The sequence below is a fragment of the Oryctolagus cuniculus genome, chromosome 13, assembly GCF_964237555.1.
Source record: "Oryctolagus cuniculus chromosome 13, mOryCun1.1, whole genome shotgun sequence".
Classification (NCBI taxonomy): Eukaryota; Metazoa; Chordata; class Mammalia; order Lagomorpha; family Leporidae; genus Oryctolagus; species Oryctolagus cuniculus.
Window position 1 is genome coordinate 101,384,977 of NC_091444.1, and position 22,342 is coordinate 101,407,318.

At 51.5% G+C, this 22,342-nt stretch overlaps 1 protein-coding gene and 1 long non-coding RNA gene across 22 annotated transcripts in view; both read left to right on the forward strand.

The window, feature by feature from the left end:
- The window catches only part of SVIL (supervillin), a 202,420-nt gene that overhangs the window by 163,791 nt on the left and 16,287 nt on the right, over positions 1-22,342 (forward strand). For all 21 annotated transcript variants that reach the window (XR_011381724.1, XM_051821616.2, XM_051821617.2 and 18 more), the window contains 10 exons: positions 5,675-5,822; positions 10,339-10,428; positions 10,523-10,609; positions 11,806-11,977; positions 14,262-14,434; positions 17,479-17,634; positions 18,793-18,929; positions 19,556-19,703; positions 19,826-19,971; positions 21,552-21,727. Coding sequence is in view for 20 of the 21 variants with exons in the window: in XM_051821616.2 (XP_051677576.2) it covers positions 5,675-5,822; positions 10,339-10,428; positions 10,523-10,609; positions 11,806-11,977; positions 14,262-14,434; positions 17,479-17,634; positions 18,793-18,929; positions 19,556-19,703; positions 19,826-19,971; positions 21,552-21,727 (1,433 nt within the window). In the remaining variant the exon portion in view is untranslated. The remainder of the gene's footprint in view (positions 1-5,674; positions 5,823-10,338; positions 10,429-10,522; positions 10,610-11,805; positions 11,978-14,261; positions 14,435-17,478; positions 17,635-18,792; positions 18,930-19,555; positions 19,704-19,825; positions 19,972-21,551; positions 21,728-22,342) is intronic.
- LOC138845043 (uncharacterized) lies at positions 966-5,010 on the forward strand. The gene is made up of 2 exons (XR_011381725.1): positions 966-4,319; positions 4,385-5,010. It is a non-coding gene; the product is annotated as an uncharacterized lncRNA (long non-coding RNA).

A 22,342-nucleotide genomic window follows, 5' to 3' on the forward strand; every position in this document is an offset into this window, starting at 1 on the left:
CTCATCACTCAGCTCCATGAACCTTTTCCTGCCTGCAAAATTTTGCCTTTTCTAGATGTCCCAGAGTTGGGATCCTACAGTAGAGTAGCCTTTTCAGGTTGCCATCTTCCACTTGGCCACAGACGTGGAAGGTCCCCTCCTGTCTTTCTACGACTTGATCTCTCACTTTGTCTTAGCTCTGAGCAGCATCCCCATTGCCTGGAAGAGGTGCCACAATGAATTCATCCATTCACCAGCCCAAGGATATCTTTGTTGCCTCCCAGTTTGGACAGTTACGAATAAACCAACTGTAGATATCGATGTGCAAGTTTTTGCTTAAGCTTTCAATTCGTCTGGGTATGAGGAAGCATGTGTGCTGGAAGGCTTGCTAAGAGTGTGTTTAGAAACTACCAGATTGTCTTCGAAAGTGTCCACACTTTTGCTTTCCCATCAGCAATAACCGAGAATTCCTGGGGCTCCCTATCTTTGCCAGGCTTTGGTGGGTGGTGTCAGTGTTCTGGGTTCGCACCATGCCAATGGGTGGGTAGTGGTGTTTGTTGCTTTAATTTGCAAATCCCTAATGCTGTTTGGTGTTGAGCATATTTCTTATGCTTCTTTCCCTTGAGATGTCTTCTTTGGTAAGGTCTCTGTTCAGGTCTTTTGCCTATTTGTTAATCTGTCTTTTTCCCCTGACTGGTTAGTTAGTTTTAAGAGTTTATATATATATATATATATATATATATATATATATATATATATATATTGACAGGCAGAGTGGACAGTGAGAGAGAGAGACAGAGAGAAAGGTCTTCCTTTGCCGTTGGTTCACCCTCCAATGGCTGCCGCGGCCGGCGCACCGCACTGATCCGATGGCAGGAGCCAGGTGCTTCTCCTGGTCTCCCATGGGGTGCAGGGCCCTAGCACTTGGGCCATCCTCCACTGCACTCCCGGGCCACAGCAGAGAGCTGGCCTGGAAGAGGGGCAACCGGGACAGAATCCGGCGCCCGGACCGGGACTAGAACCCGGTGTGCTGGTGTTGCAAGGCAGAGGATTAGCCTAGTGAGTCGCGGCACCGGCCATTATATGTTATTTTTGACAGCAGGCATTTACAAGTATTTCCTCCTGTCTGTGGTTTGTCTTCTCATTCTTTTCACAGAGCAGAAGGGCTTGCATTTCAATCAAGTCCTACTTATTAATGATTTCATGGATTATGCCTTTGATATTCTATATAAGAAGTCATTACAAAACTCAAGGTCATCTAGCTCTTACGTTGCCTTCTAGGAGTTTTGTGCTTTATATTTAGATCTCTGTGATCCATTTTGAGCTAACTTTTTTTCCTATGGAGATGTTTTGTGGTTGCTCTTGTTTAAAGATTTATTTTTATATTTGAAAGGCAGAGTTAAAGAGAAAGAGGGAGGGGGAGAGAGAGAGAGAGAGAGAGAGATATTCCATCTGCTGATTCACTCTCCAAATGGCCACAATGGCTGGGGCTGGGCCAGGCCAAAGCCAGGAACCAGGAGCATCTTCTGGGTCTCCCATGTGGGTGGCAAGGGCCCAAGCACTTGGGCTGTCTTCTGCTGCTTTCCCAGGTGCATTAGCAGGGAGCTGGATTAGAAGTGGAGCAGCTGGAACTTGAACCAGTGCCCTTATGGGATACCTGCATTGTGGGCGGCAGCTTACCCTGCGACACCAGTACGCTGGCCCCTTCAGTAAACTTGTGTAAATGCTGTAAGGTCTATGTTTTTTGGTTGGATTTTTTTTTTCCACACATGAGCAAAATTGTTGAAAGAATGTCTTCCATTGTAGTGCCTTTGCTTCTTTGTCAAATATCAGTTGATTGTGTTTATGTGAATCTACTCCTGGGCTCTATTTTGGTCCATTGATCTATCTATTATTTCACCAATAGCACTGTAATACTGTTTCATAGTAAGTTTTAAAGTTAGGTGGTGTCAGTCCTCCAACTTTTATTTTTCTTCATTATTGTGTTGACTATTCTGAGTCTGTTCGCTCTTCTTGTAAACTTTAGGATCAATTTGTCGATATCCACAAAATGTCTTGCTGGGATTTTGATGGGGATTGCATAGACCAAGTTGGGAAGATAGGACATCTGAACAAAATTGATTGTCCTCATCCATTCCATGAACATGGAATGCCTCTCCATCTATATTTACATTTCAAGAAAAATTAACATTTACCAGAGTTAATTTATGTCTTACCACTTCAAAGTTAAATTTCTTTTGAGTTCCGTGTTTTTACATCATCGGCTTTCCCATATAAATCTCTTAGGTCCTGATGAGGTAGCACTGGCCTTTTTTGTCACTTCACTGTATTCTGTTACTTTGCAGGTGCTGTCAGAATCTTCAGTTTAGCTTCACTGGACGAGGATAAGATAGAAAGTTTAAATCCATATCATAGCATTTTCTTTCCAGGAAGCTGTCTGGTGGTGGAAGAGTTTTACTGTGGGTCTGCCTTAATCCTAACCATGCAGCGTGGTTCTTTCTTGCTGTATCAGAAATGTGGAGATTTGCTGTGATGCTGCAGTGTACAAGTGTATAAGGGGAAGCAAACTCCTAAGCCACAATGTGGTAACCTGAAAACATTCCTACTGACAGATGCTTTGCATGGTTTCCATCCCTAAGGAAAGACCCTTCCTTCTTCCCAACTGTTCAACTACCTTCTCTTTCTCTCTCTCTCATTCCCTCCCTGACCCTCTCTCTCCACATCTCCCCACTGTATTCATGGATCTATTCATATTCTACCCCAATTCTGTCTATTCTAGGCGACACTAAACATCTCCCACTTACCCTCAGAAGTGGCACTGTGCTTATCTCCATGCCTATTCCAACCTTCCCTAAAGGAGGAATGCAAAACTTGGAAGGGAGAAAGGGAGAAAAGGCCAGCAAATGAAGTTTTAAGCGACAAGGAAGCAAAATGGACGAAGAGTTCTAAAACAGGATAGCGTTTGATGTGTGATAGCGATATGTGATAAACTATACCAGATTCTTAAATGATCTATCTCTTAGCCTCTCCTGGAGCCATGTAAAGCCAAATAGAAGGACTTAGGGGGCCCTAAAACAAACCCTTAAGTGGCAAAGTTCAGTACAAACTTCTAGAGAAAGGAAAACTTGTTTAATATTGTCACTTTGAGGGGAGGAGAAGACGTTCCTTCCTGGCCTAGATCCAGCCAACATATAGGAGCCCTGAATCCTAAAGTGGTTGTGTCAGCCAGGGCTCTATTCCTTCACATGGGACAAGGAGCCCTGAGTGCTTTGGGCAGTGAGATTGTTGCCTCCAGGAGGCCACCAAGGGACTCAGTCACCACCCACCACCCACCCTGGACCCAGGTCCACCACGGAGAGGCCGACTTTCCTGGCACCTGACAGTTGGAAATGTCCGAAGCCAAGCATCACACTGGTGTGAGAAAATTCGCCCCTGAAACTTCTTGTTCCAAGAAAACCTACTGTCTTCAGAGGGACCCCTGGAAGTCGACCTCAAGGTTTATTGAATCAGGGTGTGAGGTTCAGCGTTCCTTAGAGTTGGGGTCATCTCACTGAGGATGAGTGGGAAAGTTAAGGGAAAGCGTGCTTCGTTGTTGAGTTTTTTGGTAACTTTGTATTTTGATTGAACTTAAGACTTGAGGGAAGTTTCTAGAAAGGGCAGGGCGCACTCCTGTACCCTTTCGCAGACCCACCAGTGGCTGCGTCCCCATCCTCCCTACCTTCCTCCACCCCTTGCCTGACTTCTCCACAACTCCCTCCCTCTCTCTCTAGCACACACACACACACACACACACACACACGTGTGAGCCGTCTGGAGCCATCATACCCCTTAACCTTAGAGTCCTGCAAAGTCAAAGCTATTTTTCTCCCATAGTCACACCACAGTGATATGGAGATCAAGACCAGGAATTGAACACCCGTAGAAGGTCTGTCTGAGCCACAAACATAAGCAACTCGTGTCCATTTCCCGCCCCCCACCCACTGCTCCCTTCTCCACCGACGATCCCATCCCGGGTCACAGCCTGCATTCCATGGTCCTCGCTCTTTAGGAAAAGGTCCTCGACCTGATGTCAGTCACCAAGGACCGGAGAATCCATCTGGCTGTCGTTCCCATGCATCGGTATGCGGGACCAGTCCGTGCTGGGGGGCTTAAACCAGAGGTGGCCGAGGTGGACCCCGTGTCAGGCTAAGGGAAAAGCAAAGCAAGGCTCCTCTCCTCTGTGGTCCTCTGTCATCCGGGGCCCACCGCGAGAACCCGGAAGCCATTCCCTGCGGGTTCATTAAGGGAAACGGAAGTGCCACCCTCCTGCCCCGCGAGAACCCGGAAGTCATTCCCTGCGGGTCCACTAGGGAAGCAGAAGCACCGCCCTCTTGCCCCACGTGAACCCGGAAGTCATTTCCTGCAGGTCCATTAAGGGAGGAAGTGTCACCCTCCTGCCCCATGTGAACCCGGAAGTCATTTCCTGCGGGTCTATTAAGGGAGGAAGTGCCACCCTCCTGCCCCATGTGAACCCGGAAGTCATTTCCTGCGGGTCTATTAGGGAAATGGAAGCAGACTGGCAGTAGTGGTGTGGGCGGTCGTGGAGGAGAGCATTGCCCTTTCCCGTTGGTGGTGTTGGGGCAAGGCCTTGGATCACTTTGAACTCTGCTGACTTCTTATCCAGGGCAATCTTCAGCAGGGGAGAGAAGCTGGGGAAGCTGCCAGGAGCTCAGCCCGAAGACCCCCGGGCTTGGAGAACCCCTCCGACAGCCACGACCCGCGGCTCGGCTCAGCAGCCTCAGTGGGCGATGCTGTTGTACCCTCCCTCCTTCCTGGGCCTGCCCCACTTGCCCTGCTGCTTCCCCAGCGCTCTGCCCGGATGTGGGGAGAGAGGGGAAGCAGGCGGAGCTGCCTCCATTTGCAGGCCACCTGTCCTAGTGTCACCTGCTGCCGCCGTCCATACACTCCCTTCCTCGCGGCCCACCCTCGAGCCCTGTGTGCCTCCTGTTGCTCTCCCCTCCTCAGCCCCAGCACCCTGTCCCCATCCTCAGCTGTGTTCCCAACTGTGAACCGAGTGTCACCCACGGCTCAGACATTTAAGAGGCAGGCAGAACCCAAAGTAGAAATGTTATTGTACGTGTCAGGTTACGGGATTATAGCATGATTTGACCACAGTGTCACACACAGGACGGCTCCAAGTCGCTTCCCTTGGCAGCCTGGCCAGTCTGGCTGCCTGATTGCCTGTAGGACACCGTTGCTGTAGGAAAAGGCATTCGGGGTTCTAGAAAGCTCTGTCACGCACCGGATTCCCAGCCACCTCTCCCTACCTTATGACTGACCGTGTTCCTGAGAGCTTGCGTGGGTAACGCCTTCTCAGTCGGTCGGGTTCCTTGTGAGTATCTATGGGTAAATCTCCCAAGTGGGTAGAACCCAGCAACTTGAAAAGCATGTGAAGCTCATGGCACGAAGACAATCTCTGTGCTTTCGTTTATTTTGACAAAGCTTCCTTTTGGTGTCTCAAACCAGCACGTGGAGCACACCTTTTGCCCTAGAGTGTGCGTATTGTTGATGCTGCCCGCTAGCCTGCCTGGCAGGAATTTCAGACATTCCTGGAGAACCCTGGGGAACGCATTCCTCCTCGGTGTCTGCCTCCAGTCAAACTCACGCCTCTGCCATTCTCTCTGCGGTTTTTCCTCTTGGCGCACGGGGTGACCAGCGGGTGATGGACAGCCGGGAGAGCCAGATGACCATTGAAGAGAGGAAGCAGCTCATCACCGTGCGAGAGGAAGCCTGGAAGACCAGAGGCAGAGGGGCCGCCAACGACTCCACCCAGTTCACCGTGGCTGGCAGGATGGTGAAGAGAGGTCAGAGAGAGAGAGAGAGAGAGTGTGTGTGTATGTGTGTGTGTGTGGTGCACATGCACGTGTGAGCACACTCACGCAGGGGGTGATGTTGCTACGTGACAACTCAAACTTTTTTTTTGTTTTTGGACAAGCAGAGTGGACAGTGAGAGAGAGAGAGACAGAGTGAAAGGTCTTCCTTTGCTGTTGGTTCACCCCCCCCCCAATGGACACTGCAGCTGGCATGCTGCTGCCTGCGCACCGCGCTGATCCGAAGCCAGGAGCCAGGTGCTTCTCCTGGTCCCCCACGCGGGTGCAGGGCCCAAGGACTTGGGCCATCCTCCACTGCAGACAACTCAAACTTTTAAAAGACATTTTTAAAAATTTATTTTCACCATTTGAAAGGCAGAGAGAGAGAGAGATTTTCCATATGTGTGGCCACTCCCCAGATGCTCACAACAACCAGGGCTGGGGCTGGGCCAAAGTCAGGAGCCAGGAACTCCATCCAGATCTCCCACGTGGGTGGCAGGGACCCAAATACTTGAGCCATCACCTGCTGCCTCCCAGGGTTCACATTAGCTGAGAGCTGGAGCCAAAGCAGAGGATTTGGGACTGGAACTGGGCGCTCTTGATATGAGATGTGGTGACTTAACCTCTGTGCCACATCCCATCTCCGTCTCTTTTTTAATTTCTAACCTTATTGATGTTGTGTCAACATTTGAGAGTAGGTCCTGGGAGATATTCCTAAATGTCTTTTCTTCAGCAGTAGTCCATTAGTGTGCTCTGCAAGTGAGATGTCTAATTCAATTTGTCACTATTCCAGAACTTTCCCACCTGGAAACTGAGTGCAGTCAGTTTCAAAAGCAACTGCAGATGTGCTGACACATCTGGGTGTTCCCCAGTCCTTACCTTCAAATTGTTCCCATTCTCAGGCAACCTGGCAACCAGTTACCCCAAGGAAGCCCCTGGCAGTAGAGGAGCCGGGTATCTCCTCTGCTGTTAGGTTCACTCTTGGGCTCCTCTTCAGCATGCCAAGGCCAAGTTCAGGTGCAGTTTGTAATCGATGCAGCCCATTCTGCGGAGATAGGATTTCCTGCAGGAGGTGGCGCTTCTGCCACTGAGCTCTTGGAGCTGACTTGAAGTCAACATCAACGACGCTTGGGAGGGGACCCCCCGCAACCTACTGCGTGGTTAATGAAGTTGCCTGAGAGCATTGAGGGTGCCCTGGCCATCTTTGGGGCTTTATTTCCTGTCCTGTAGGGAGTAAAGTGCTGAATTCAGGGGCACCAGTATTGTAGAGCATGGGGTTAAGCCTCCACCTCCAACACTGGTATCGCGTTTGAGCACTGCTTCGAGGCCTGGCTGCTCCACTTCTGATCCAGCTCCCTGCTGATGCGCCTGGGAAAGCAGTGGAAGGTGGCCCAAGTGCTTGGGCCCCTCCTACCATGTGAGAGACCCATATGGTGTTCCAGGCTCCTGCCTTTGGCCTGGTCCAGTCTTGGCCATTGTGGCCATTTGGGGAGTGAACCAGCAGATGGAAAACAGTGCTCACTCTCAGTCTCTCTCGCTCTCGCTCTCACTCTCTCCCTGTAATTCTGCCTTTCAAATAAGTAAATCCTTAAAAAGAGCTGCGTCCCTTTGCCACCTCCGAGCACACCCCTTGGCTTTCTAAGCTATTATTAGAAGCCAACTTTGAGTGGCCGGCGTTTCAACATTCACTGAGTACATCCTGGTGTCAGTTTCGTAGGTTTCTCTTTCCTTTTGCTCAGAATCCTTAGACACCACTTGAGGTGTCCAAGTTCCATATCCGGGTGCCAGGCTGGAGTCCTGGCTGCTCTGCTTCTGATCCAGCTTCCGGCTAACAGTGCACACCCTGCAAAGCAGCAGGTGTTGACTCCAACACTAGAGTCCCTGCCACCCACATGGGAAACCCAGATGGAGTCCTGGATCACCATCTCTGGCCTAACCCAGACCTGGCTCTTGCTGGCATCTGGGGAGTGAACCAGCAGATGGAAGATCTCTCTCTCTCTCTCTATCTACCTATCTCTCTCCTTTTCAAACAAAATGAAAAGAAATGAATGAAAATTTTTAGAATACCTCTAGGGATCCTAACTGTTGTGAATGGTTGCTGGTTCCTTGTAGGCAGGAAGAAGGGAGCAAGGGAGAGCGGGATTCTTAGTGGAAGAATCCTTTCTAAGCGTTTCATTCTGACCTGATCTTGGAGTTGATGCAAGACGCAGAAGTTAACTCACAGAAGGAGGTGGTAGCTGAGTTTTTTCTTCGTCAGATCTCAGAACTATGTAATTATATTCAATATACTTTCACACGAGCCCCTCCCTGTGTTAACCAAAGCAGACACTTTGAGTGTGGATTGGCTAAACAGAGCTGGAGCTGAGAACTCGAACCAGAGCTCAAGTCTTCCAGTGTCTGGCCCAGACTTTCATGTTGAAGACTTTGTACTTCGTTCTTTTTCCTTTCCCGTCTTAAAATCACGATTTATTTGCAATAGGACTTTACTGCCAAACTCCACTGCCCGTGTCCACGTGGATGTCAGAATAAAAGATTTTTCTCTTGAGCAGGTTTGGAGAATGAATGTTTCCCATTCCTCAGTGGATGAATTTGTTCTCACATTTTTCCGAATAAATCATGGATCTTGATGTAGCAGGAAGTCATTTTCTTGTGCTTTTACTCAAGTGCAGGAGCTGTCTCCCATTTTTCTAATATTTGCCTCCGCCTCCTGGGTTGTGTGTTTTATGATGCATCCTTAGCTCCCCTTGATCAGCAGTGATCCGGCATCTACTTCGCATTTATTGCAGAATGAAGCAGCCAGGGGGCTTTTGACAGGCAACCCTGTCACCACCCATCAGGGAATGGCCACGGGAGGGCCCCTGCTGGACCACAGGGAAGACACCTGTCCTGCCTGTGGGAGTGCCTTGCTCACCACAGGCAGCAGGAGGCGCCAGGGAAACGGGATTTGCCCAATGCCTAGATAACAGGGAACAGGATTCCTCTGCTTGCTTGGAATTCGGCCGTCTGGGTCAGCCCTGTGGATCAGCCTGAGACTTACCGCCCTCTGTGCTAATGAACTCTTCAGGCGTCTTGGACGAATCCCTTTGACGAATCAGTAATGATTTACTGCCCCTGACTACGATACCAAATTTTTTTATTTTTTATTTTTTTGGACAGGCAGAGTTAGACAGTGAGAGAGACAGAGAGAAAGGTCTTCCTTCCGTTGGTTCACACCCCAAATGGGCGCCACGGCTGGCACACTGTGCCAATCTGAAGCCAGGAGCCAGGTGCTTCCTCCTGGTCTCCCATACGGGTGCAGGGCCCAAGCACTTGGGCCATCCTCCACTACACTCCTGGGCCACAGCAGAGAGCTGGCCTGGAAGAGGAGCAGCCGGGACAGAATCTGGTGCCCCAACCAGGACTAGAACCCAGGGTGCTGGCGTCACAGGCAGAGGATTAGCCTAGTGAGCCGCGGCACCTGCCAGATACCAAAGTTTATCAAGTGTACTTTCGCACTGATAGAAACCCTTTGCCAGTCTGAGCATCGAAACCAATGTTGAAATATACAAGGGGTCTTCAAACAGCTCATAGAATATTATAGAAAAACTAGGTCCCAATGTCATGGATTTTTGGCACCAGAATGAATGAACTTTTTAATTCCATTTTAATTTAATTCCATTTTGTCATAAACATTTTGAAGTCCTCTTGTATATATTTGCAAACATACACACACGTGGAGAAGTGCTACTAGAATATTGAAAGCAAATGTAAAGCACTTACCTTTATTTTCCCTTAATTTTGTTATGCTGTAATAGCACTCCAGTCTACAGGAGAAAAGAGCAGAGTAATTCAGCCGTGTATTTTTCCTTGTAAGTGGTTCTTCAGGGGACACTTAGAGCAGCAATGTCATCCAAGAATCTCACATTTTCATGAAAGAATACAACATGATAACATGAACATCTCATCTCTTTGTAAATGTGCTAATTACTTCCCTTCCTTCCCAACCCATTCTGCTGAGGTTCGGGAAAAATACTTAATTTCACTTCGTTGAGTTTTCTCAATCCAAATAGAAATGTTTCATGTATTTCTCTTTAATATTCCTTGTACCATTTACCCTTTTCTCTTTTTTAAAGTGTACTTATTTATTTGAAAGGCAGAGGGACAGAGAGAGAGCCAGCTCTAAACCAGGAGCCCAGAACTCCATCCGGGTCTTCTGTGTGGGTGTAGGGGCCCAAGAATTTGGGACATCTTCCACGGCTTTCCCAGTGTGTTAGCAGGGAGCTGGATCAGAAGTGGAGCTGCCAGGACTTGTGATTACTTACAGTCCCCCAAAACAGTAAATTTCTACCTATATTTACAGTCATCCCACATGCGTATGTATGCCATGGAACCTGCTGGACGCACGTGTGTGTGTGTGCACCTGCAGGTGTGTGTGTGTGTAAATGCCTGGGAGTTGTGCAGTCTACGCTGGAACTACTAGAGTCCCGTCAGGGTCCTGAGGTGCTAACTACCTCCTCTGCTTGTGCCTCAGGTTTGGCATCGCCCACGGCCATAACTCCGGTAGCATCCCCTGCATGCAGTAAGTCAAGGGGCACCACGCCGGTTTCCAAACCCCTGGAAGGTAGGTCCCCGGAGTGCCCCATGTGCCGCCGTAAGGTTCTGCCCCCCGGGGCCTTAGTGCGACGCGCTTCCTCTGATGCTGTCTCCTTGCGTAGATATTGAAGCCAGACCGGACATGCAGCTGGAGTCGGACCTGAAGTTGGACAGGCTGGAAACGTTTCTGAGAAGGCTGAATAACAAAGGTACCGGAAGCCAGGAGGGGAGCTTTGGTCTCTGCTCACAGCGTGCCTCTCGGACATCCAAAGCAAACCCCGTGCCTCCCACACTGTCTCTCAACTCTGATTGCTCTCTCCTCTCTGCCAGATCATCTTTTGATTATGGCTTCCCTCTTTCTAATTGGCGGAATTCCCTTTCTTGGTAGCTTACAGAAGAGGAAGGGCTGGTGGAGACCGATTGGCTCCCCAAGCCTGACGCTCTTTGGTGCTGCACTAAACAGAACTCCCAATGATCTCGCTTTGTTCCTGAACCGAATCCCTCAGGGCGCCCTCCAGGGAGAGGTGTGAGCTCAGTGATTTTGCTTCTAGCCTGACAACACGCTATCTACATCAGCAAAACCAGTGTGATCTTGGGCCTGGGATAATTCACTTTTTATGTCTCGATTTCTTAAAAGGCAAAAGCTGATGCTGCTACTAATAATCCCAAGTGATGTCTGAAAGAAAGAATTCTGGGGAAATCAGTGTTCAGTACTTACTTAAATACAAAAGCCACAGATCAGAGTGTCTAGAACTTGCAGCCTGCTCATATAAGGCACGGGGAGTCCTGCTACTGATGTGAGTTTGAAGAGCAAGAGGTGGAGAAGTGTAGTGTAGTAACTAAACTGTAGAGGCGAGGAATGCCAATGAGCCAAAACGTCTCACACATGCGTGCATGCACAGTGCACTGGCCTAGGGCTCGGCAGACAGCGGCCACGGCCGAATCTAGCTCTCTACCTGTTCATTTAAGTAGAGTTTTATTGGAACACAGCTATGCCTGATTGTGAGAGCTTTTGCAGGACAAGAGTAGAATCAGGTGGCCACACAAGGCTGTGTGGCCCCTCCGTGCAAAGCCTAAAACACGCATCACACAGCCCTTGGCAGGAAGAGAATGTGCTGACGCAGCATCTGCCTCCAGCAGGGCCAAGAGCAGGTTGAGAAATGCTCAGTGTGCTGAGTCAGCGAGGTCAGCTTCCTTCCCTCCCACCACCCGACTGCGCAAGACGTGTTCAGGTGGGAAGTCGTGGAAGGACCCAGGAAGTCACCACGGGACCTGTATGCCACTGTCCCGTGTTCGCCACGCCTGGACACGCGGAATTTAGCATGGAAATGACTTGTAGGCGTGACAAAGTACAATTGCTTCCCTAACTCTTGTCGCTTGCTTGCTGGCTTGTTGCTGATGGCAGGGATGCCGGAGACGGTGCTCAGTGTCACGGGCAGATCTGTCAAGGAGGTGATGAAGTTGGACGACGAGGAAACGTTCGCCAAGTTTTACCGCAGCGTGGACTATAACGTCCCCAGAAGTCCCGTGGAGCTGGATGAGGACTTCGATGTGATTTTTGACCCGTATGCGCCCAAGTGAGTTATTTAGTGTCTGTCGTTGCTCCGATGAGAAGGGCTTCCCCCTCCAGCCCGCACGCAGGACTTTCCTGGGGGTTCTCCTGTTGTCTCCTGCAGTCCCGCTAGGCCCGGGAACTGCTAGATACTGATAACATCACTCATGGGCTGTACAGAATTGTCAGCTTAGAAACTAGCCTGCCGTAGGTTTAGTGATTTTCCAGTCCCACCTGTGGCTGCCGTGGCAGGGCCAGACCAAATGGCTGCATGGGCCATATATGGCCCACGGGCTGGACTCGGCCCACTCCCGCTAGAGCATGACTGTTATTCTGTTACTGTACAGCGAGGTGCACGGTGCAGCAGGCAGACCACACGAGGTGGATTGTCACACAACTGGGACGTCATCAGTTAGCAGAGGTTGCTATACCTGTCTTTCATCACTCACAACCAACGTGTGGTGATGACGAGCTCCGTGGGTACAACCATCCGGGAGATCAGGAAAGAGTGTTCCTTAGCTTCCAATCCTGCATGACATCAGGAGTCCTAAGGGATTTCTCAACTCCCAAGAGTCCTTGGGCACACAGGGAACTTGGCAAAACTGCCAAAGAAAAGTTAGGATTCCCTCCACCAAAAATATCAGGAAAAAAAACAAAAACCCATGGCAAAGTGACTCCAGCAGAACGAAGGTGTGGAGAGATGTACGGTGCCCAGCAGAACGTCCCTGTGGCTTTTCTCCTTGAGGCTGGCTTCACTTCCCATCGGGCCGTTCCCCACGAGCTGGGAGATGGGCCCCCAACTCTGGAGTCGCGGGCTGCCTCCCTGGCCAACCCTACACAGGCAGCTTCTCGTCCCACGAGCTCCAGCCCAAGCTCCAGGTTCAGTTTCCCTCACTTCTGCTTGGCCCCCAAGCCCATCTCTAACCCAGTGTTCGTGGTGGTGGGGCTTGGGAGACCCTGACTCCCACTCAGAACCGTGACAGCTGCTGTTCCCAGAGATGGACGGCAATCCAACCACACAGGTCCCACCTTTTCCTCCGCACAGTCAGAGACCCTCTCTGCAGAAGTCTATGGAGTCATCATCAGTGTCTCCGTCCACTGCCCTGGAGGCACACTATACATATTTCCATTCGTTCAGTCTGTGTCATCTGCATGCTTCCATTTCCTACCTGAAAAAAAAAAAATAATGAGCGATTTGCCATATCCCACCTTGAAATAATGTTTGAGGTGCCTGTATGCACTTGTTATTTAGCCCTTTCTCAATCATCCCCCCACCCAAATGTTGTGGTTTAAATTGTCCCACATGATCATTTCAGCATGCAGCTGTGTAGTTACATATGCACCCCACAGTGTCCGCGGGGCTGGCAGGCTCAGGATGGGGTCTGCCTGCTCCTCGGGCTGGTCTCTGTGGCCCCCGAGAGTGCTGGGGGCGTGCAGTGGTCGCAGGTGGTGTTCACACTGATTTTCCTTCTACATACAGCTGCCCCGTGGTGCCCCTGGGGAATGGTGGGGTCCAGGACCCCCTGCAGATCCCAGAGTCAAAAGATGCCCTGTGTCCCTTTTGAAGGTTGTGTGCTTCATCCTCCCGTATGTTCTGAGTCAGTCCTCCCTGGATGACGTATGGCGCCTAAAGCGCATCAGTGGTAGGCACAGAAGTGTCACTGGGGTTCTTTAGGGAACAATGGCACGGAAACGAAGTCCGTGTATATTCAGTACAGGCACGATTTTTTTTTTTTTTAATATTTTTGATCCATGGTTGCTTGAATACGTGGATACAGAACCCTGGGATATGTAGCGCTGAGAGTATTTTTTGGAACAGTGGCTCTTTTCCCAAGGGGCAGAGGCTGGGTGGAGGGTTGTGGGGAGGGGGGAACTGCAAGGCCATTGGGTGCAGAGCACAGTTGAGTGTGAAGGAAAGACCAAGCCATCGAGGAGTAGTGGTCGTCTGAGCCCAAGAAGGACCTGCTGTTGGCAGCGGAAGCAGAGGGGACATGTCCCTGCATAGATGGCTTGGATGCTCACAGGGGCAGGAGAGGCAGAGGGAGGTCTCCCCAGCAGTGGGCCAAGGGGTGCCTACGAGTGGGGTCCCCGGTGGTTGGTTGAGATCTTGAACTCAGCAGACTTGGGTCTCCCCTCCAAGAGTCTCTGAGTCCACATCAGGGGTGTGGCAGTGGCAGCAGGAGCTGTAAGATTCAGTCACGAAATCTGGGGGTAACCGTGTGGAGCCTGCTGCTCCGGGTGCAGGGTCCACAGCCTCGTTGGGGTGGCCCAGGCTGCAGAGTGGGCCACAGCTCCGCCTCGCTCCGCAGGCTGACCTTCTCCGTGGCTGAGCACAAGCGCGCTGTTCGACCCAAGCGCCGGGTCCCAGCTTCCAGAAACCCCCTAAAGATGCTGGCAGCCAGAGAGGACCTCCTGCAAGAGTACACGGAGCAGAGACTCAATGTGGCCTTCATGGAGTCCAAGCGGATGAAAGTGGAGAAGAGTGAGTACCAGACACCATCTATGCTAGGGCAGAGGGCAGTGAGCATGCTCAAAAACCCACTCCAGACCCACAGGAACAGCTGTGACCCACACGTGCATGCTACTGGGCACTGGAAGGCTTCTCCCCCGCCCCCCACAACCCCCACCCTGAAATTTGTGCAGTGCATGTTGAGTTTCGGTTGAGTGATTGACATCACCCTATGTTGCTGCATTCTCTTGGAAGAGGTCATGGGTGAAGGTTGCTTCTGAGTTGTGTGGTTCAGCCCATTTTCAGCTCTGCAGTGCCCAAACACAGCAATTCTCCTCTTCATCTTATTCAAGAGCAAATGAATTGAACTTGGAGGGGACGGTGGACCAAACCACTGCTTCTCCTAACGCTGGGTTTTTATGTTGTCAGCTGCTTTTCAAGTTGTTTGTGGTGGGCCATTCAAGGTGTTTGGAGTTGGAAGGGGGCTGGGAAGAGTGGGAGATTTGAAACAGGAAACATTCAGGGTGAGTGAGGAGGTAGATTCCAGCTCTCAGCTCTCCTGCCTGTGGCCGCCTGGTAATGTGGGGTTGCATCGTCACAAAGCAGTGGTTTTCCTGGTGGAGGTAATAGCATGCATATTCTTGCTAATTTTAATATTCTTGCTATGATTTCTATTTTCCTATGGCCTCCATAAACCATTTCCTAAGGCTTTTCTTAGAAATAGATTGGACATTGGTCATGTCTAAACCCAAAACTCAAAAATGCTCCACAACCCAAAATGTTGAGAGGATGCACATTGACAACACACGTGGAAAGTTCCACACCTGACCTCCTGTGATAGGCTGCAGCCCAACTGCAGGTGGATTAAAAATGTTGGGTAAGGGGCCGGCACTGGGCATAGCAGATAAAGCTGCCACCTGCAGTGCCGGCATCCCATATGGGCGCCGGTTCAAGTCTCAGCTGCTCTACTTCCGATTCAGCTTTCTGCTATGGCCTTGGAAAGTAGTAGATGGCCCAAGTCCTTGGGCCCCTGTACCCACGTGGGAGACCTGGAAGAAGCTCCTGGCTCCTGGCTTCAGATCGGTGCAGCTCCAGCCTTGCAGCCATCTGGGGAGTGAACCAGCGGATGGAAGACCTCTCTTTCTCTCTCTTCCTGTGCCTCTCTGTTATTCTGACTTTCAAATAAATAAATATTAAAAAAAAAAAAAAGTTGGGTAAAGTCACCGTCAGGGCAGACAGCGCTGTGGTGTAGTAGGTTAAGCTGCCACCTGTGGCACTGGCATCCCATATGGCTGCTGGTTCTGGTCCCGGCTGCTTCACTTCCAACCAGCTCCTTGCTAGTGCACCTGGGAAAGCAGTGAGGATGGCCGCACACATGTGGGAGACCCGGATAAAACTGGCTCCTGGCTTTGGCTTGGCCCAGCTCCTGCCTTTACAGCCATCTAGAGAGTGAACCAGCAAATGGAAGACCTCTCTCTCTGCCTCTGCCTCTCCCACTCTCTAACTCCACCTTTCAAATTAATAAATAAATCTTTTTTTAAAAATCACTTTGGGGCTGTGTGTCTAGGAGTATATGAAACACAGATTCACGTGGGTCCCATCCTAAAGGTGTCTCATTATGTGGACGCAAACATTCCCAAATCCAAAATTCAAAACACTTCCGGCCCCAAGCATTTCAGATAAGGAATTCTCATCCTGTGTTGTTATTTATTTATTTATTTTTATTTGAGAGAGAGAGAGAGAGAGAGAGACAGGCCACCCCTAGATAGTCTTTAGATGGACCAGTTGAGTTGTTTCTTTATGACTGGCTTACCAAGAAAGTACATTTCTTTTTTCTTTTTTTTTTAAATTTATTTATTTTGAAGAGTTAGAGAGAGACCTTCCATCTGCTGGTTCACACCCCAGATGGCCATAATGGCCAGCTCAGAGCCAGGAGCCAGGAGCTTCAGCCAGGTCTCCTGGGTGGGTGACAGGAGCCCAAACACTTGGGCCATCTTTTCACAGCTTTTTCCGGGCCATTAGCAGGGAGCTGGATTGGAAAGTAGAACAGCCGGACCACAAACCAGCGTGCACGTGGGATGCTGGTGTCGCGGGTGCTGGCTTTACCCGCTGCGCCACAGCGTCAGCCCCTAGAAAGTACATTTCAGAAGTCGCTCTGTCATATAGAATTCAAGTCCTGTTGCATACCTTCAGTGTTTGACCCTAATCTCAGTGAGACAGCTCTCTGGGCTTCTCCCTATCCGTTCTCTAAAACCATGAGTTGGCTCACTGGAAGCAAGGTATCTCGTGGCTGGGGTCTCCCATCTGAGGGCCAAGGGCATCCAGATAACACCTAGCTCATCACTTGGCCTCCAGGGAAAGGTTGAACCGTCTTCCTTGGGATTTGTTCCCAACCCCTGCAGGTCACTGGGATTTACAGCGACTCTCAGTGAAGCCGCAGCCAGTGAGCTCAGCTCCAGGTTTGGCACCAAGGTGGCCGGTCCACTCTGTCACTCCATTCTCTTCCTTCATAGCAAGGGGTGACACTGTCAGCCAGCACTTCATGCCTTCAGGGCTGTGTGGAATTCTTAACGTGGTGGGTAAGCGTGGAACTGCAGAGTGACTCAGACCTGAGGAGCTTCCATTCCCACTCAGGATGAGCTTTTAATGGCACAGGCATGGGGCAGGCAGTGTGGTGCAGCTGTTAAGATGCTGCTGGGGATGCCTGCATCCCATAGCGGAGTTCCTGGGGCTGAGTGCCACCTCTGTTTCTGACACAGCTTCCTGGGGAGGCAGCAGGTGATGGCTAAAAGTACTTGGGTCCCTGCCACCCATGTGGAAGACCTGGATGGAATTCCAGCCTCCTGGCTTTGGCTTGGCTCGGCCTTGGCTGTAGCAGGCCTTTGGGGAGTGAACCAGCAGGTGGAAGATATCTATCTATTCATCTATTTCTGCCTTTCAAATAAATAAGCTAAAATGAATAAAAGTTTTTAGAAATAGCAGACAGAGGCGGTGAGTCAGCTCTGAGTGCTGTCTGGTTGCGAGCATTGTCGTGTCAGCTGAGCACCTCTCCCATCCATGTGTCCCCGTCCGCCCAGTGTCGTCCAACTCCAACTTCTCAGAAGTGACCTTGGCCGGCTTGGCCAGTAAAGAAAGCTTCAGCAGCGTCAACCTGCGGAGCGTTAACCTGACCGAGCAGAATTCCAACAACAGCGCCGTGCCCTACAAGAAGCTGATGCTGTTACAGATCAAAGGTATTTCCGAGCCACCGCGGCGGCCTGCGCGGGGGCCAGTGGCTTGTGCTGATCACGCGAGGGAAGCGGGGTGCTGCCTCCTGTCCTTTAAACTCCACAGAATACACAGGCAGGCAATATTCTGCCCACCGTGGCTGCTGAGGTCACAGCAGCTGCTGACGGCAGCGCTGCATTGGAACCCAGGTCTCTCCCCTTGCAGAGTCATGGCTTTTGCTGCGGCTTCCCCCGCCCCATGGCCCTCGCACGACTTGCAGTTACCAGCTGCATGCTTAAGTCATCAGGGTGGATCTCTGCTCTCTGCTCCGTGCCCCTAACTGACCACAGCGGGATCCAGGCAGGCCGGAGGGAGAAGGGCGCATTCCCGGGGAAGGAGTCGAGGGAAAGCAGAAGCAAATGGAGCAGACCTGGATCCCACCCTCACACCCTTTTGATTGGGAGCAAGGGAGATGCAGAGGGTGTTCAGGGACACTTAGTGTCCCAGTGGCACCCCTGGGATCAGTCACCAAGAGCAGGGTGGCTGAATTACCCCAGACTTGGGTGAGGCTGTCCAGCGTGTCTCTGCACAGTCACCCTCCTTTGTAGAGAGTTCAACAGGCTGGTGACAAGCTCAGAAAGCCCGCCTCTGTCCGTGGTCCAAACCCGGGACGGTGCTGTCAGTGTCACCGTGGAAAGCTCCATGTCAACAGCTCATTAGGAAGAGGTGGAGGACAATGCTTCCCTCTGAGCTGACTCAAGACCTCCCTGTGGTTCCTAGCGGGAGCTCCCGAGGAAGGAGGTCCCACAGGAAGGCATCACCTTCCCCTGTGGGCTGGTGGAAGACGTGTGGGTGTCCCACTGGGTCGGGTGGAAGGCACTAGCAGTAGAGGGGAGAAAAGGGAACGGAAGGTGTTAATTCACCCATGCACCTGCTGAGACTCAGGGAGTGGTCCTAAGCAGTGTGGTGACCCTGGGAAAGCCCTAAGCTGGGGACGTGCTGGACAGCGCTGCCACGTTTCCCCCTTGCAAATCCCCCTGCTCGCCCAAGTGGACCAGGGCAGTTACTGTCATTGACGCGACTCTGGGGCTGGGAGTCTGTCGCACAGGGGGCTTCAGCTGAGGGGTGCAGCCCAGTCCTGGTTCTGCCTGGGGAAAGGTGACCCTTGCCCAACTCCCGCTCAGGAAGAAGACACGTGCAGACCAGGCTGGTGGAGCCTCGCGCCTTGTCACTCAACAGCGGGGACTGCTTCCTCCTGCTGGCTCCCCAGCACTGCTTCCTGTGGGTCGGCGAGTTCGCCAACGTCATAGAAAAGGCCAAGGTGGGTCTTGGAGGCGAAAAGCAATGCCTCCCGGTCTCGTCTTCCTTATCCACTGATGAAACCTTCTACCAGCTGTCAGAGAACCTTCTGCCAGCCATCACCCCCCTCTCAGACGCTTCTCGGATGCCTGCTGTTTCATTCAGACGCAAAGGAGTGGGTAGTATTTCCTTTCCCGGATGCCCTTCAGACAAGCTCTTGCTGGCTGCACACGTGGAATGTTCTAGAAAGTTTAGAACCCCACCTGCAAGTTTTGAAGTACTGGGTGAAAAATAAAGTGGCAGCCACTTCCAGGTCCTTTATCCTGGCTGCCTGGAAAGTTCAAATGTATTTGGTCAGCATCTCATGGGGCAAATCCCACAAAGCATGGGCGTGTGTTCTCAAATTTTCACACGATCCATTCAGTATGGAAGACGGAGCCCTGTTGTGCCCAAGAATGGAAGCCCCTGGTCTTTCTGAGTTAGCGTTTTCTTGATGTAATTGGATCATTGTCCGACAATCAGAGCCCTTTCGCTGGGGCGGTTTGAGACACACACAGCCTCACCAGGTGCCACTCCGGGTGGCCCTGGGGGGGGGTGGGTTCGGGGGAGCTTGCGACCCAGGTAATTGTACCCCTGTCGCTTTTCCAGGCCTCGGAACTTGCAACTTTAATTCAGACAAAGAGGGAGCTTGGCTGCAGAGCTCCGTACCTCCAGACCATAGAAGAAGGAATTAACACACACACGCACGCAGCCAAAGACTTCTGGAAGCTGCTGGGCGGCCAAACCAGCTACCAATGTAAGAGTCTTGCATTTCAGAGATTGCCAGGCGGGGCTCCACCCTCTCCCCTCCCGGTGCGTTCTGCCCCAGCTCCTCTCCACTGCCAAGTGTGATGCTCTCCCATTGTTGTCGTCCCAAAGCTGCCGGGGACCCCAAAGAGGACGAACTGTACGAAACGGCCATAATAGAAACCAACTGCATTTATCGCCTGGTGGACGACAAGCTTGTCCCTGATGACGACTACTGGGGGAAAATTCCCAAGTGCTCCCTGCTGCAGTCAAAGGAGGTAGGGGCGTGGGCTCGCTGTACCCCGTGCTGGGCTGCCTGGCGTCAGACGATGGCAAGTGCCCGAGAGAGGCCAGCCGGTGCCCGCCCCGGGAGTAGACGGTGGACAGCTATGGTGTATGCCCATTGCTGCCGCCTCAAGTGCTAACAGAGAACTCGGAGGCACGAGTCATTGAGGGATTTTACACTGTAGCCCTGTCACTGGAATAGTTTGTGGATATTCAATCTTTTCTGTCCTTAAGTTTCATGAGTAATTGTGTGTGTGTGTGTGTGTGTGTGCATCTATCAATAGGTCAACGATAGAGAGAGAGAGGTAGGTAGAGAGAGAGATAGGCATAGATATAATTTATGGATTTGCCAAGTAGTGTGCTGGTTTCACGCTATTAAATATTTATTCAATATATACATTTAAAGTATCGTTAAGTATTCTAAATGTTGAAAAAAAAAAAGTGGGCCACTGCAGCAGCTCACTAGGCTAATTCTCCACCTGCGGCGCCAGTACCCCAGGTTCTAGTCCCAGTTGGGGCGCCGGATTCTGTCCCACTTGCTCCTCTTCCAGTCCAGCTCTCTGCTGTGGCCCGGGAGTGCAGTGGAGGATGGCCCAAGTGCTTGGGCTCTGCACTCGCATGGGAGACCAGGAGAAGCACCTGGCACCTGGCTTCGGATCAGCGCAGCGTGCCGGCAGTAGTGGCCATTTGGGGAGTGAACCAATGGAAGGAAGACCTTTCTCTCTGTCTCTCTCACTCACTATCTAACTGCCTGTCAAAAAAACAAAAAAGTGGAAGACCCCAAAGTGTAGACTTTCACTTTCATTGGGCAGAAGTGTTAGAGAGAAAGGAACCTAAGCTAGATAGAATGTTGACAGGTGTTGGCTTTTATGCATTGTTATTTATCTGTTTATTTGCAAAGCAGAAAGAGAGACTCCCCAAATGCCTGCCACAGTCACGGCGAGGCCAGGTCACGACTGGGAGCTGGAAACTCAGTCCAGGTCTCCCGTGTCGGGGCAGGGACTCAGGGGCTGGAGCCATCCCCTGCTGCCTCCCAGGGTGCACATTCAGGAGTGGAGCCGGGACTCCACCCAGCACTCCAGTGCGGGATGTGAGCACCCTCTTAGCCTTCTTAATCCGTAGGCCAAATGTCTGCTCCAGGTATGGACATGTAAATGGAGAAAAAAATAGTTCCAGAAAAAGGTATGATCAGAAACAACTGTGAAGGCAAAGAGAAGGGGCGCGCAGCTTAGAGTGCAGTGGAATTGGGGTTGCTGAACAGGAAGAGAGGAGTCATCCCCGAAAGAGGGGCGAAGGCCCGGGCCTCCGGAGCAGAAGTTGCATTGCGTTCACGTGGTCGGTCGTTCAGCGAATGCGTAGTCACGAGGCCCCACTTCAGGCGCAAGGGGGTGCAATCCCAAAGATCTTGTTCGCCCCTCTGGGCCTGCAAGTGTCTGGGGACAGCTCTGTGTGTGCGCCCATGGCCCCGTCAGGACCTGTGAGCCTCCGCCGTTGAACTCCCTGTCCACAGAGACCCCGATTTGGCCACAGCTCAGCCTTGACGGTGACGGGGTCTTCTGCGCGGTCTCCCCAGGTGCTGGTGTTCGACTTTGGCAGTGAAGTGTACGTGTGGCATGGGAAGGAAGTCACGCTGGCACAGCGGAAGATAGCGTTTCAGCTGGCCAAGCACCTGTGGAACGGGACCTTTGACTATGAGAACTGTGACATCAACCCGCTGGACCCTGGAGAGTGCAACCCGCTTATCCCCAGGTACTCCCCCAGCCCCAGGGTGGCGGCCTCCAGCGAGCACAACCCCTTCTCAGCTCCCGTTCCCACCGCTGCTGTCCGCCAGCACTCTGTACGGGTGGTCCATCCTGGCCAGTCCCCAAAAGAGCATGTCTCTAGCTTTCACCTGCCTCAGATAACAAACACGGTTTAAGCTGCTGTACCAACTGAAATAAACGAGTCTGCGGGCTGCTCGCCTCTGGCCCGCTTTCACCCAGGGGAAAAAAAACACACACAGTGTTTAGCTGCCTTGCAGTTTTGCAGGGGCTGTAACAGCTGAGACACAGCCACTGATCAGACCCCTTACAGACTCCCCGGGACTGGCAGTTGAGCCCCTGAATGGGAAGTGCAGAAGCAGCGCGCTTCCTTCTTGTCTCCTGCTCCCCAGCACAGCCCGCGCCTTCCAGGACACGTTTGGCAATAGAGGATGCCGTCTGTGCCTTTATGCCTCTGGCATATGGCACTAATGATTGCCATCGTAATGCTCCCCACGGTGCACTAGGCCTTGCAGAGCCATTTTGGCAGACCCAAAGAATGCATGCAAACTAACTCTAGGAGACAGGATGCTAAAAACAAATAATGATTTTTATGTGCCACGGG